At 39.9% G+C, this 11,861-nt stretch overlaps 1 protein-coding gene across 1 annotated transcript; it reads right to left on the reverse strand.

Moving 5' to 3' along the window:
- LOC101956542 (uncharacterized protein C2orf78) lies at positions 1 to 7,019 on the reverse strand. The gene is made up of 3 exons (XM_005322169.4): positions 6,940 to 7,019; positions 2,698 to 3,476; positions 1 to 1,916 (listed from the first exon to the last, which is right to left on the reverse strand). Exons 1-3 carry the CDS (start codon positions 7,017 to 7,019, stop codon positions 1 to 3), a joined length of 2,775 nt encoding a protein of 924 aa, XP_005322226.2.
- Between the last annotated feature and the right edge of the window lie 4,842 nt (positions 7,020 to 11,861).

The following is an 11,861-nucleotide window of genomic DNA, read 5'->3' on the forward strand; positions in this document are numbered from 1 at the left end:
TTACATTGTGTAACCATAGTAACGAGCAATTTCCATCTCTCTTTCCCTCTCGATGAAAAACTGCACTCTCCCCAAAGCAGTGTACTTGGCAGCATTCTCACGCTCTTGTTGAGCCTTCTTCTTCATGGCTTCCCGCTCTGGCCTCTGGTGTTTGGTGATGGGAGTTGATACTACTTGCCCAGGAACATTGGGTTTCCTCCATGGAATTGGTTGTAAGGCAAAGTCTTGGAGTAGATATTGGTTTTGAGGCTTGGGCAGTTGTGACTGGGGCTTGGTCAAAATAGTGGAAATAGGGTGCCACTGGAGAGAGGTGCAAGATGATGTTTTGTAGGGTGCAGGCCTAGAAGCAGCAGACCGAGGGGCACTAGGCTGGGTAGAAGAGGTCAAACCAGACTGGGTTGCACTAGTTAAAATTGGCTGAGCTGGCTTGGCAGGATGCATCCAAGATGGGTTGGCAGTAGCTGGTTGGGATTGGTTGACTGCCATGGGTTGAGTTGAGCTAGCAGGGCCAGGCTGGGCAGGGTAAGCCGCAGTGGGTCTCCTTGAGGCCAGAGACTGTGGCCTCTGATTGATTACTGGTCGAGGTGGAGGTTTCTCCAGGGTCAGAAAAGGCAAAGGTACCAATTTAACCTTCCCAGGTTGTGGAGGCTCATAAATAGGTGGAGAGGGACCCTCCCTTTCAGCACTGATATCTGGGCTCTGGGCTTTGACTTGTGATTTCTCAGGACCCTTAACTGCAAGCCATGGTTTCATAGCTGGGCATGGACGGGGGCCTTGGGTACTGCCTGAGTTTCCCGGGGCCCGGGAGGAAGAGAGCCCAGTTTTCTTATCATTCTTCTTCCCCAGTGCATGGGAAACCTGCACTGACTCCAGCATGTGCATGCCAGGACAGCTCCGAGGCTTTTTAAAGGTCTCTTGGCAAAGCTCAGGTTGGTTCCTCTTCCGCTTTAGTTTGGGCACAGTTGGCTTCTCTTCCATCTTGACTTTATTGCCTGGCTGCTGCTTCTCCTCGGCTTTCCTGGAGTTGTTTTCTCTGGTCCTCTTGGTCTTTTCCTGCCCATGGCACTTAGCCTTGCTGTTTCTGCTGGATGCAGCTTTCTGAGGTTTGCTGTTAGAGTGCTTGGATGTGTGCTCAGGGGCCCCAATACTGTCTGCATCCCCGTGAGCACCTTCTCCTTCCAATGTGCACTCTAGGTCCCTTGGCTGCATTTTGGCCTGAGGAGTTCCATCAGGAGACTCTGAAGCTTTATTTTTGTTGTTCTTCACTGGATCACTAGGACTCTTAATGGCACTTGTGGTTTCCTGCCCCTGATTCACCATGATGGCTCTGGTGTCATTGGATTTTGATGTTGTGGGACATTCAGGTTGGTCAAAGTCTTTTAAGGAACTGAAAAGCTCAGGAAGGAGAATATCCTCCACCAGTGCAGTGAGGTCTGCAAAACCACTGCTAAATTCAATCCCATTTTCAAGTGGGCCTTGGTCCTCAAGACTCAGGATGTTGTTTCCCAGATGGATATTTTCAGAATGTGGCTTCTCCTCTTGGTCCAGAGGACCAATGGAGGCCAGAAGCTGGTGAATTTCTGGGATGTCTAAAGGGAGTAGTGGAGGATCCTGGTTCTCCATGGCAATCTGGTAGGCATCCAGTGGCTCTGAGAGCATGGTTTTAATCTCACACAAATTCTTAATCTCTGTTTGTTCCTGGCTTTGATTTGGAGGCAATGCCAAGAAATCAGAAGAACTCTGGACTGGAGTTATTATGGAAATGTCCCCAAGTGCAGTTGGTGGATTCCTCTCAAGTATTTGGATATTTCTGCTACTGCAGGAGTTGGGGAATTCTGGAGATTGTGGCAGACAAAATGTCTGACTTGGAGGTTGCAATCCCAAGGAAGCCTCCATCCCTAGGGAAGTTTCCATCACTGCAAAGGAAGGAATCAAGGAAGATGGTAAGTTGGATGCTCCCCCATCCCAGCAACACACTAATCAGGGAATCTGGCAACTGTGGATAAGGCATTTCTATTATCACTTTTTAAGGACCATGAACAGGAGGTGCCTGTTAGTTACAGGTTATCACTTGATGTCATAGTTTTGGGCTGGCACATCTTCATGGCAACATGGCTCACTGGTAGAGCACTTGACTACTCTGTGGGAGATGCACAAAAACTGTTTTATGAAGTCTCTCTTGCTCATATAGGGGCCTCTCAATTCTCTCCACTCTCTGCGGAGTGTAAGAACACTTAACACCATGAACTAGGAGAGAGTGGAGCTGTTGCTCATGAAATATATGTGAAAAGATAGGGTTTTAGACCCCCTTCTTTGGGCAGCTTCTCAGAATACAAAGTTTAAGTCCTGGAGTAAATTAGGGAACAGTTAATCTCTCAGTACCATGGTAAGTTTTGAAGTATCTTCCTAGGAGACCAAAGTAAAATGAGGGAAATAAATTTATAATGTTGTGGTGTAGGGGGACCAATCTGCCAATGCAGTGAAAAGTAGCCTCCATAAGTATGCTCCTGGAGGTCTCCTAAATGCAAGCATTTTCATCTTATGGACACTGAGATTGGGAGTATTGAACAAGGATAGTAGTTAAAATCTCAGGACTTAAATTCTAAGGATCTGTGAACCCACAGCTACCAGCTGTAGATTTGACCCTCCTTTTGAATGCTGTTCTTATGACTCCCACTTTTTGCTGTTTGTACTCACCTTGAAAATTTGTTTCTGTGATAGGTTGAGTAGGCAAAGAGTAGTAGATCCCATGGGTAGAGACTGATGGTAGGACATTTGTGGGCTGAACCTCCTTCAGCACTGTCACCATTTCTGGTTGAGAGGCAGCAGCACTACTTCCTGCATATGGCACAGAGCCATAGGATTGCAGGCAGGGGCCATGATCTCCAGAGAGCAGAGTCCCCAGAGAGTTTTGATCATAGTAGTAGACCTGGCTTCCTTCTTGGTAGGGAAGTGACAGGCTATGATCCTTATTTGGATTCTGAGATGGTGCTGCCTGGACAAGCCTGGCTGACAGTGTTGGATACACAGGGACCATGACATTGGCATCAGAAGTTTTGTCATATTGGGCTGTCATTGACCTGGAACAACCTGCAGTGTTTTGGTCAATGACAGTCAGAGTAAAGTCCCCGAGTGTAGATGAGCTCTTTTCAGCATTTCCTGTGATATCCCACTCAAAAATACTTGGATAGGAGGCAGATGCCATGGGGATCTGGTTCTGGCCAGTAACCCCAGACACCATGGCTGTGCTAGAATGTTGATAAAGGTAGGCACTGCCCATGAGTGGCTGGAAGGAGGTGCCACAGGTTGAGGGCAATAACCATGCTGAAGTGGCAGCTGGAGCAGAGGCTCTGGAGAAGTTGCAGACACTTCCTATCAGGGAAGCTGCATTGATCACCACAGGAAGAGAGAGCTGCAGAGAATCAGCATTTCCATGTAAAGAAGAATTTTGGAAATTTTCTGCAAGAGGATAATTAAAAAATTGATGAGACAGTCAGATACTTACAATATTTAAGGAACAGTATTATCTGAATGTTGCATCAGTCAAGAAGCCTCTAATACTAATAATCATAGATGTACCCCAAATCAAACCATTTTGGATGGCTGCAAGTGTTGGAGCAGTTTGGTACTCTTGTGATCAATTACCTTTTCTCTCATATTGGGCTCAGAAATCCCAAGTGGTCTGCCTCACACATTGGTCCCTAAAAGCATCCTTCTCCCTGTCCTATCTTTCCTTTGATCCTGCACTAGTATAGACTCATGTATTTTTCCTTAGAACTGAAGCATTTTAGAATTTAGAGAACATCTAACATTATCAGTTTGCTAGTGATTAAACCGAGGGTCAGAGAAGATTGACTTGCTCAAAATCAACACCATGTTTCAGAAACTTACTCCTTTGCCAGGACTCTGTGCTCCAAACAAAAAAACAGAAGTCATGTGAAATAGAATTTTATTTTTCCTGTTTATAGAAAACAACACTTGTCTCACCACTGTTATCTTCAGAGTCTCATTTTGCTTGTGCAGGTCACATTAAATTTCCTAGAGTTCACTGTTAACATCCAAATGGTAAATTTAAAGTGTCATTCTTTATCCTTTTCAAGCCTGGCTTCTGAGTTTAAGTTTCTCAACAACAACAACAACAACAAAAGTTATTTGTGCTTTCTGAGCTTCAGGTTACTCATCTGTAAGATGACTACAAAAATATTAACAGTGATAATTCTTCTGTGAATAAGAGTGACACTACATAAGATTCACACAGAGGAAGATATAGTAAGTTCTGGAGAGATAGAAATGAAAATCAACATAGAACTAAAAAGAATAACTAGATTCTAATGAACATTTAGATATATAGCAAACATCAAAGCATAGCAAATTTACTAACAAATGAAGTTCTGTTATCATGCATTGCAATAGTATGAAAATGAGTATTTTTACTTTATTTTAGTGAATACTGTTGACCAAAATACTGCCCACAATTAAAGGTGATTTTAAATGAATTTCTAACCAGTACATACTCACAAATAAACTATCTCATCAAAAAGTGTGTAATAAGCAGCAAAATTCAATAAAAGTGAACATATAGGTAGCCACAATTTATGTAGATAAATATTTCAATAAAAAGAATATAAAGGGCTGGTTTTGTGGCTCAGTGATAGAGCACTTGCCTAACATTCATGAGGCAGTGAGTTTGATCCTCAGCACCATATAAAAATAAAGATATTGGGTCCACCTTGAACTAAAAAATAAATATTAAAAAAGGGTTATAAAGGCAGATGCAGTGGCACACACCTGAAATCTCCACTACTCAGGAGGCTGAGGCAGTAGGATCTTAAGTTTGAGGATAGCTGTGGCAATTTAGGAGACTATCAAAATAAAATATTAAAAGGACTGGGATATGTAACTCACTGGTAAAGCGCCTCTATGTTCAATCTCTGGTACTTCAAAAAACAAAGCCAGAATCAATCCTGCCATGTTCAAAAGCAAAAAATCCACTATGAAGTTAGGCATCATGGAGTGGGCCTCTGGTCCCATCCCTGAGGAGATTGAGGCAGTGGATTTGCTGGAGCCCAGGAATTTAAAGCCACTGTGGACAATGTAGCAAGATCCTATCTCAGAAACAAACAAAATAATGTGCTGGGGATATAACTTGTGGTAGCATGTTTGCCTAGCATGTATGAGACCCTGTTTTCAATCCAATCCTAGCACTGGAAAAAAAAAAGGAAGGAAGGAAGGAAGGAAATTTTTACAAATTAGAGAACAAAAGAAGAAATATAAAATAATTTCATCACTGTGCTTCTTAACCAGATCAAGTAAAGGATATTAATCCCATTAGGTACATATTTCAATTTATATAAAAACATCTTTTGATAAAAATGTCAGTTATCAAAAAAACAGAAAAAAAAAATTTAAAAATCATAAAAGTTATATTTATTTATTCTGCAAACCTAGTTTGTAATCATCTTTTTTGTCAAAGTCTGATAAAACTATTACCACTAGAGTACAATAATACAATTAAAACAATTTTTTTCATGTTTATTGTTGCTGGGGATTGAACCCAAGGCTTCCCACATGTGAAGCATGCACTCTGCCATTGAGCTACACTCCCAGCCCAAAACAATTCTTTGAAATGTAGAAAAACCCCAAAGCCTTCAAAAAATTATCTTTGATGAACATGGAAGACTTTCTATTCTTACATAGGTCTTTCTTTTGGTTCTTAGGTTTAAAAACCATTAATGACTATTTGTATAAACTCTGTTTTAGAATGAAACTATTATAAAGACAAAAAAAACCAGTCTTCTGCTTAAAGACTACCTATCATACAAAGGAATGTGTCCTTCTGATGCAGATTAGGGCACATCATTTTTTCAAAATCCATGTAGTTAAAAAAATCAGAATAAAATAGGACATGAAAGTTGCTGTTTCCCCAGCCCTATCAATAAGCACTTTAATTAGCATGTTTATAGGAAGAATCATTTCTAAAACTTACTTCTAAAATGTTCATATTCAAACTGTCAAGGTCATCTGTGTTCAATAAGGCCATTTAAAAAAGCCCAAACAAACAAAAGAATTTTCTGATAAACTGCTTTCCCCAGTGATACCCTAATTCTAGCCTTAGTTTCCTTGCTAGTCCACTAATTTAAACATTTTCCAAACCAGCCTAATTTTTTCCAGCACTGGGAAGATTTCACTCTATGCTCTCTGCATTGATTTAAAATCTTTGGTTCTCCTCCTCCTTCCATTCCAACCAACCTCTTTTTTCTTGATACCATCTCTATGCTCTTCATCTCTTTTATATTCACATTTCTTTTCCATATTGTTATATTCCCCGCCCCACCCCCCGCCACACACACACCAAGTACCTGTTGCCCTGTGCTTCAACAGCCACAAACTTGCTTCCCCGAGAACATCTGCCTTCTTACAGCCCTGTCCTCCTGCTCCCCTCTCCCTATTTCTCTTTTCGCCTAGTTTAAACAGAAAACTCTGAAATATGTGAATGCCCCTTTTATGAACAGGACTAAATTTGAAATACTGAAGTGGAAATCTTAGTGGAGGGAGACTGTTATAGAGGAAAACTCTTGGTACTTGATGCTAGTTTTTTACCCCACCTAGGATTTCTCTTTCTGTTCAAACAAACATACCCCCAAAATCTTATGTCATTCTCCCTACACACGCCCCTTAAGATTCAATATTAGAAAATAAAAGGACCAGAGCATGGGCAGTGTGTTTATCCTCCTGTAGCAGATGAGGAAACAGATTTTGTGAGAGAGTAAAAGATGGTCCAGTCCCTACCTAGTACCTGTCAAAGTCAAAATGAAATTCGATGTCCAGATTTCTAGTTCCATCCTCTCCCCTATTATTCCAAGCTCTTGTGATTCCATTAGTAAATTTAAGCAGGTAAAAGTCAATGAAAAACTTTAAAACCTTACCTGACATGGTTAAGAGGTCACATCAATCGCAGATACAAAGGATGAGGAGACCATCCCAGAGGATGTGTGGGTGGCTAAGGCTAGAGAATGCATGTTTCCCAGATCCTCCTGCCACACTGATGTTGCTTACTGGTCACTGGTCTCTTGAAATGATCCAAATTTGTTTACAACTGCATGGAAACCCTAAGATTCTACTAGGTGGCAATAGGTTTGGGGGGAGGATGATGTCACAAAACTGATAGTTTAAAGGTATGAGGTAGCCAATAGGGAGGTCAGATTCCCAACGAGAAGGTGGGATTGGGTAGAGAAAATGACAAGAGTTGGTTGGGTAGAGAAAGTAACAAGAGAGTTATAATAGAACTAAATGGCCCAACTCTGGGGAGGCTGCAAGAGGGACATGATATGCCCACCTTCCCCAGGTGCTTGTGTTAGGGTTATCATCGCAGTGTTCCTTCTTAATCTTCATTAAAATATTATGAATATGTTATTTATTATGTTACACATTATAATAGGTAATATGTAGTACATAATTATATTTACATATGCAGTTAATATCCCTGGAGATGGAAGGAAGAGACATGTAGGTTGAGCAAGTATAGTGGTTCTGGAACCATAGAAGTTGATCTGATTAGTGAGTGAACTTACTGCAGCTTTGAAGGACGAAAGAAGGGGGTTAAAACACTCTTTTTTCTTTTTTTGAGATATAGATGGATGCAATACCTTTATTGTATTCATTTATGTGGTGCTGAAGATCAAACCCTGTGCCTCACACATGCTAGGTGAATGCTGTACAACTGAGCCACAACCCCAACCCTAAAGAGTTCTTTCATAACTTAAGGGTAGGGAGAAATTCCTTGAGAGTACCCTCTAAGGAATAATGTGATCCAAGTTTCTCTTTAGTTTCTTCTTAAATACTATTTTCTTTGGACTAAGCTGGGTCAGGTTGGACTGGTAACTCTCCTGCTCTCCTTCCCCCACCCCTCTTCATTGTAGACATTGTTTCATGGACAAGCCTTGATTCTGCATTCTTAAACTCATTGATATTACTTTCTTTTGACTTCAGAAGCAGGGGTCTTCTTTTCTGTGAACTGATTCTTTGAAAAATGGACTCTGAACAATAGAATTAAATACTAGAGAAGTGGAAGCCCCAGCTGACTGTAAAATTTCCCTCTTCTGGACTTTGATCACAATTCTTTCACCCACAATTTTCTGCAAATAGCTCCTTGTGTCACATAGACATCCTTCCATCAACCTCTTTCATATGTGAGAGGCACTGAGGATTATTTCTCTCTTCTTATGTAAGTGAATCCAGTGTGGCAGTTACTATAACTTTCTCCCCCCTTGCAAACATCCATTGTAGAATCTTGGGCCTCTCACATTATTTATCTGCCATACTTGCATGTAAGGCCAGGAAAAATGGAGAGGAGAATGGTTAGAAGAGAACATTAGTAGAATATAGGGAAAGCGAGGATAAAGAAAAAGAGGATTAATATGGATTTTTTGTGTGTCAAAAAGAAGTCAACACACTTTGATCTTATTTTGTGTTATTAAAATAGACAATTTGGATGGGGGTGGGGGTGGTCCTGGGAATTCAAACCAGGAACACTTTGCCATTGTGTCTAGCCCTTTTTATTTTTTATTTTAAGACAATGTCTCACTAAATTGCTTAGGGCCTTGCTAAATTGTACAAGCTACTCTTGAACTTCAGATCCTTCTGCCTCAGCCTCCTGAGTTGCTGAGATTACAGGTGTTATGCCACCAAGCCTGTAATTTATGTATATTAATGGAGCTAGCCAGAAAGTGCACAAACTACCATGAATTCTATACAATGAAGATAAAAATCTTAAATATAGTTTTCTTATTTTGTTTTATGTCATATCATCTTATTTTTGTCATTCATTAGTGTATTTGGAGACTGTAGAGGGCTCTTAAAGGCTCTGGATTTTCAACTCAACTTATTCTTTGTCATATTTTAAAGGAATCCAACACTGTAAGACATATTCCATGTTTTTCTACTGATGATTGTTTGTGGTGAAGCATCATGAATTAACTTGACTTGATGGATTTGTAGAGAAAGAAAGGCATGTGGAAAAAGCATTGTGGTAAGTTATACTGTGTACCCAAGAACGAGGTGTGTCTGTGTTCAGCCAAACTTGATCTAGATTGCTTTTGCTTTTGATCCCCTGGAAAGTGCATGTTTCACTAACTTATGTTTTAACTGTGATAAAGTAACTCAGGACTGAGTAGTAATGATATGTATATGAGGACTGAGCTGGATTGGGGGAATAAATCAATTGATTTAATAATTTTCCACGGTCATTAGATTTTTTAAAAAATATATTTTTTAGTTGTCAATGGACCTTTATTTAACTTATTTATTTATATGCAGTACTGAGAATTGAACTCAGTGCCTCACACATGCTAAGCAAGGGCTCTACCACTGAGCTACAATCTCAGCCCAGTGGTAAGCCTATAAGGATGCCTGGATTGATCTATTTGGGGACTTCCCTAGAGACAGTGAGTAGAGACTATGTGATTCATGATGTCAAAAGCCTGTAAGAAGAAAACCTCTTATGAAGAAAAAAATATCATATATAAACATTAATATTGCATTTATAGACATAGTTTCCCCATCTCCTCCAGTGCTTTTTATGAAATATGATTTTTGGTGGTTTTGTGTGGAATAATGCTTAACTCAGAAAGAATTATAGAAGGTTTGGCAGTAAAGATATGGTTTGGACTATGTAAATGTTTTCAAGTTTTTTTTCTTTTTAGATCAGTTTCATACCTCACATAACTTACTTCTATAATATTGGTATGTAATAGGAGACTAAGATTATATACTAAGTAATTGTAAGCCAGATCATTCCCTATGTTCTCATAGATATCAAGAGATTCCATAGCTGCTAAAGATGAAGGTGGTATGTGTAAGGCCAGGAGGAATGTGATGTATTAGTTAGCTTTCTCTTACTGTAACCAAAACCTGAGATAATCAACTTAAAAAGAGAAAAGGTTTATTTGGTTCACAGTTTTAGATGTTTCAGTCCATAGTCAGTTGTCCCTGTTGCTTTTGGGCTTGTGGCAAGGCAACAAATAATGAAAGGGAGTACATGATGGAAAAAGTTGCTTATGTCATGACCTAGATGAAAGGCAGAAAGAAGGGAGGAGAAGAGGAGGTATTGGGTCCTATTATCCTCTTCAAGCCCATGTCCTCAATGTCCAGAAGATCTCCTATTTGGCACCCCCACCTTTTCCAGACTGGGGATTGCACACAGGAGCACTCTGAGCTATCACCAGCCCCTCTTTTAAAGTCTTATTTTGAGACAGGTTGTCATTCATGTGCTCAGGGGGCTTGGAACTTGAGACCATTCTGCCTCAGCCTCCTAGGTAGCTGGGATTATAGACATACAACATTGTGCCTGGTTTAGGCCCCACCTCTTAAAGGTTCCACCATTTCCCACTAGTATCAAGCTAGAGACTAAGCCTTGAACACGTGGGCCTGTAGTGACATTCCAGATCAAATTCAGAGTGTGTGGTAAAATCATTTTTTATAACAATATAATTTTTACATACTAAAATATTCAGTTCCAATATTCAGTTATAATTAGGCAAATGCTGTTTGCCTCTCCTGTTCCCAGGCTTGATAACTATTTTCTCTTCATAATACCATCCATTTAATTCTAGCTTGTAGTCTCAGCATCGTTTTAGCCTCTAAAGCAAATTTTAAAAACAGAAGGAACAACTTAAAGAGATTTGGTCCAACACTCTGGAACTTAGTATTAAGTCCTCCCCTGACCTAAAACCTCGGTTTTTATATTGAGGGCATTGGGACAACCCAATCTCTGTATTTTGTAACAATTGGAATAACTAGGGCTCCTCTTGGTGCAACGTTTGTATACCATCTACCCCTGAGGTCCTTCTATGTTCTCTCCTTAATTTTATTAAAGACTAGAAACCCTCAAGCTTCTATATGGTACCTAAGGCCCTACCAGATACTCTCACATTTCGTTTGTGTCAACTACTTAACTATTGCTCCAAATATCCCTTACTCCTGTCTCTATTTTCCACTTCAGTGTACTAGGTATTTATGAAAACATTGTTTTACCCCTTGTTGGAACCACTCTTCTCCAAAGACCTACTCTTTGCCAGTTCCTGTACTTCCTATACCTCCTGCCCAGGTCTGAATTTCCTCATGTCAACTATAACTGAATTTGTTCTCCCCCTACTTATGTCTTTTTGAAAACTTCAAGTGCAAGACCAACATAACTATTCTAGTTTCTGAGAAATTTATGTCATGTTTTATATTTTGTAATCTTTATAAACTATTGTACCATTCATGCATTCTAGCCATTGTATACTCATGAGATTTGTTTTCCTATGTTCCAAAAGAGTATTTTATAATTTCATGTCAAGTTCTAATGTGCCTAATTGTACTTTTGCAAATCATGCGATGTTGTCTTTTCTTTTTCCAATTAGCTACTTATTGATATTGACCTAGTTTTAATTTGGGGGAAATTTCAGAATTGTAAATGCTTATGAGTTGAAAATTGGTTGGAATATGATAGTTGCCAAAATGTTAAAGCTAATCTGGTCTTTTCACCCATTCATTCATTCATTCATTTAATAACTGACTTTTCTGACCACCAGTTTACTCAACTCTAAAATAGTTGTGAAGATTAATAATAGTGCATATAAGGTGATTTAAAAAGTTAGAAACAAAAAAGTAAAAATTATTTTTAAAAACTTTTGCTAGCATTGCAGAGCACAGTGGCACACGCCTTTAATCCTAGTGGCTGGGGAGGCTAAGGCAGGAGGATCTCCAGTTCAAAGCCAGCCTCAGCAACTGTGAGACGCTAAGCAACTCAGTGAGACCCTGTCTCTAAATAAAATACAAAATAGGGCTGGAGATTTAGCTCAGTGGTCAAGTGCCCCTGA

Source organism: Ictidomys tridecemlineatus, chromosome 12 (assembly GCF_052094955.1).
Source record: "Ictidomys tridecemlineatus isolate mIctTri1 chromosome 12, mIctTri1.hap1, whole genome shotgun sequence".
NCBI lineage: Eukaryota > Metazoa > Chordata > Mammalia > Rodentia > Sciuridae > Ictidomys > Ictidomys tridecemlineatus.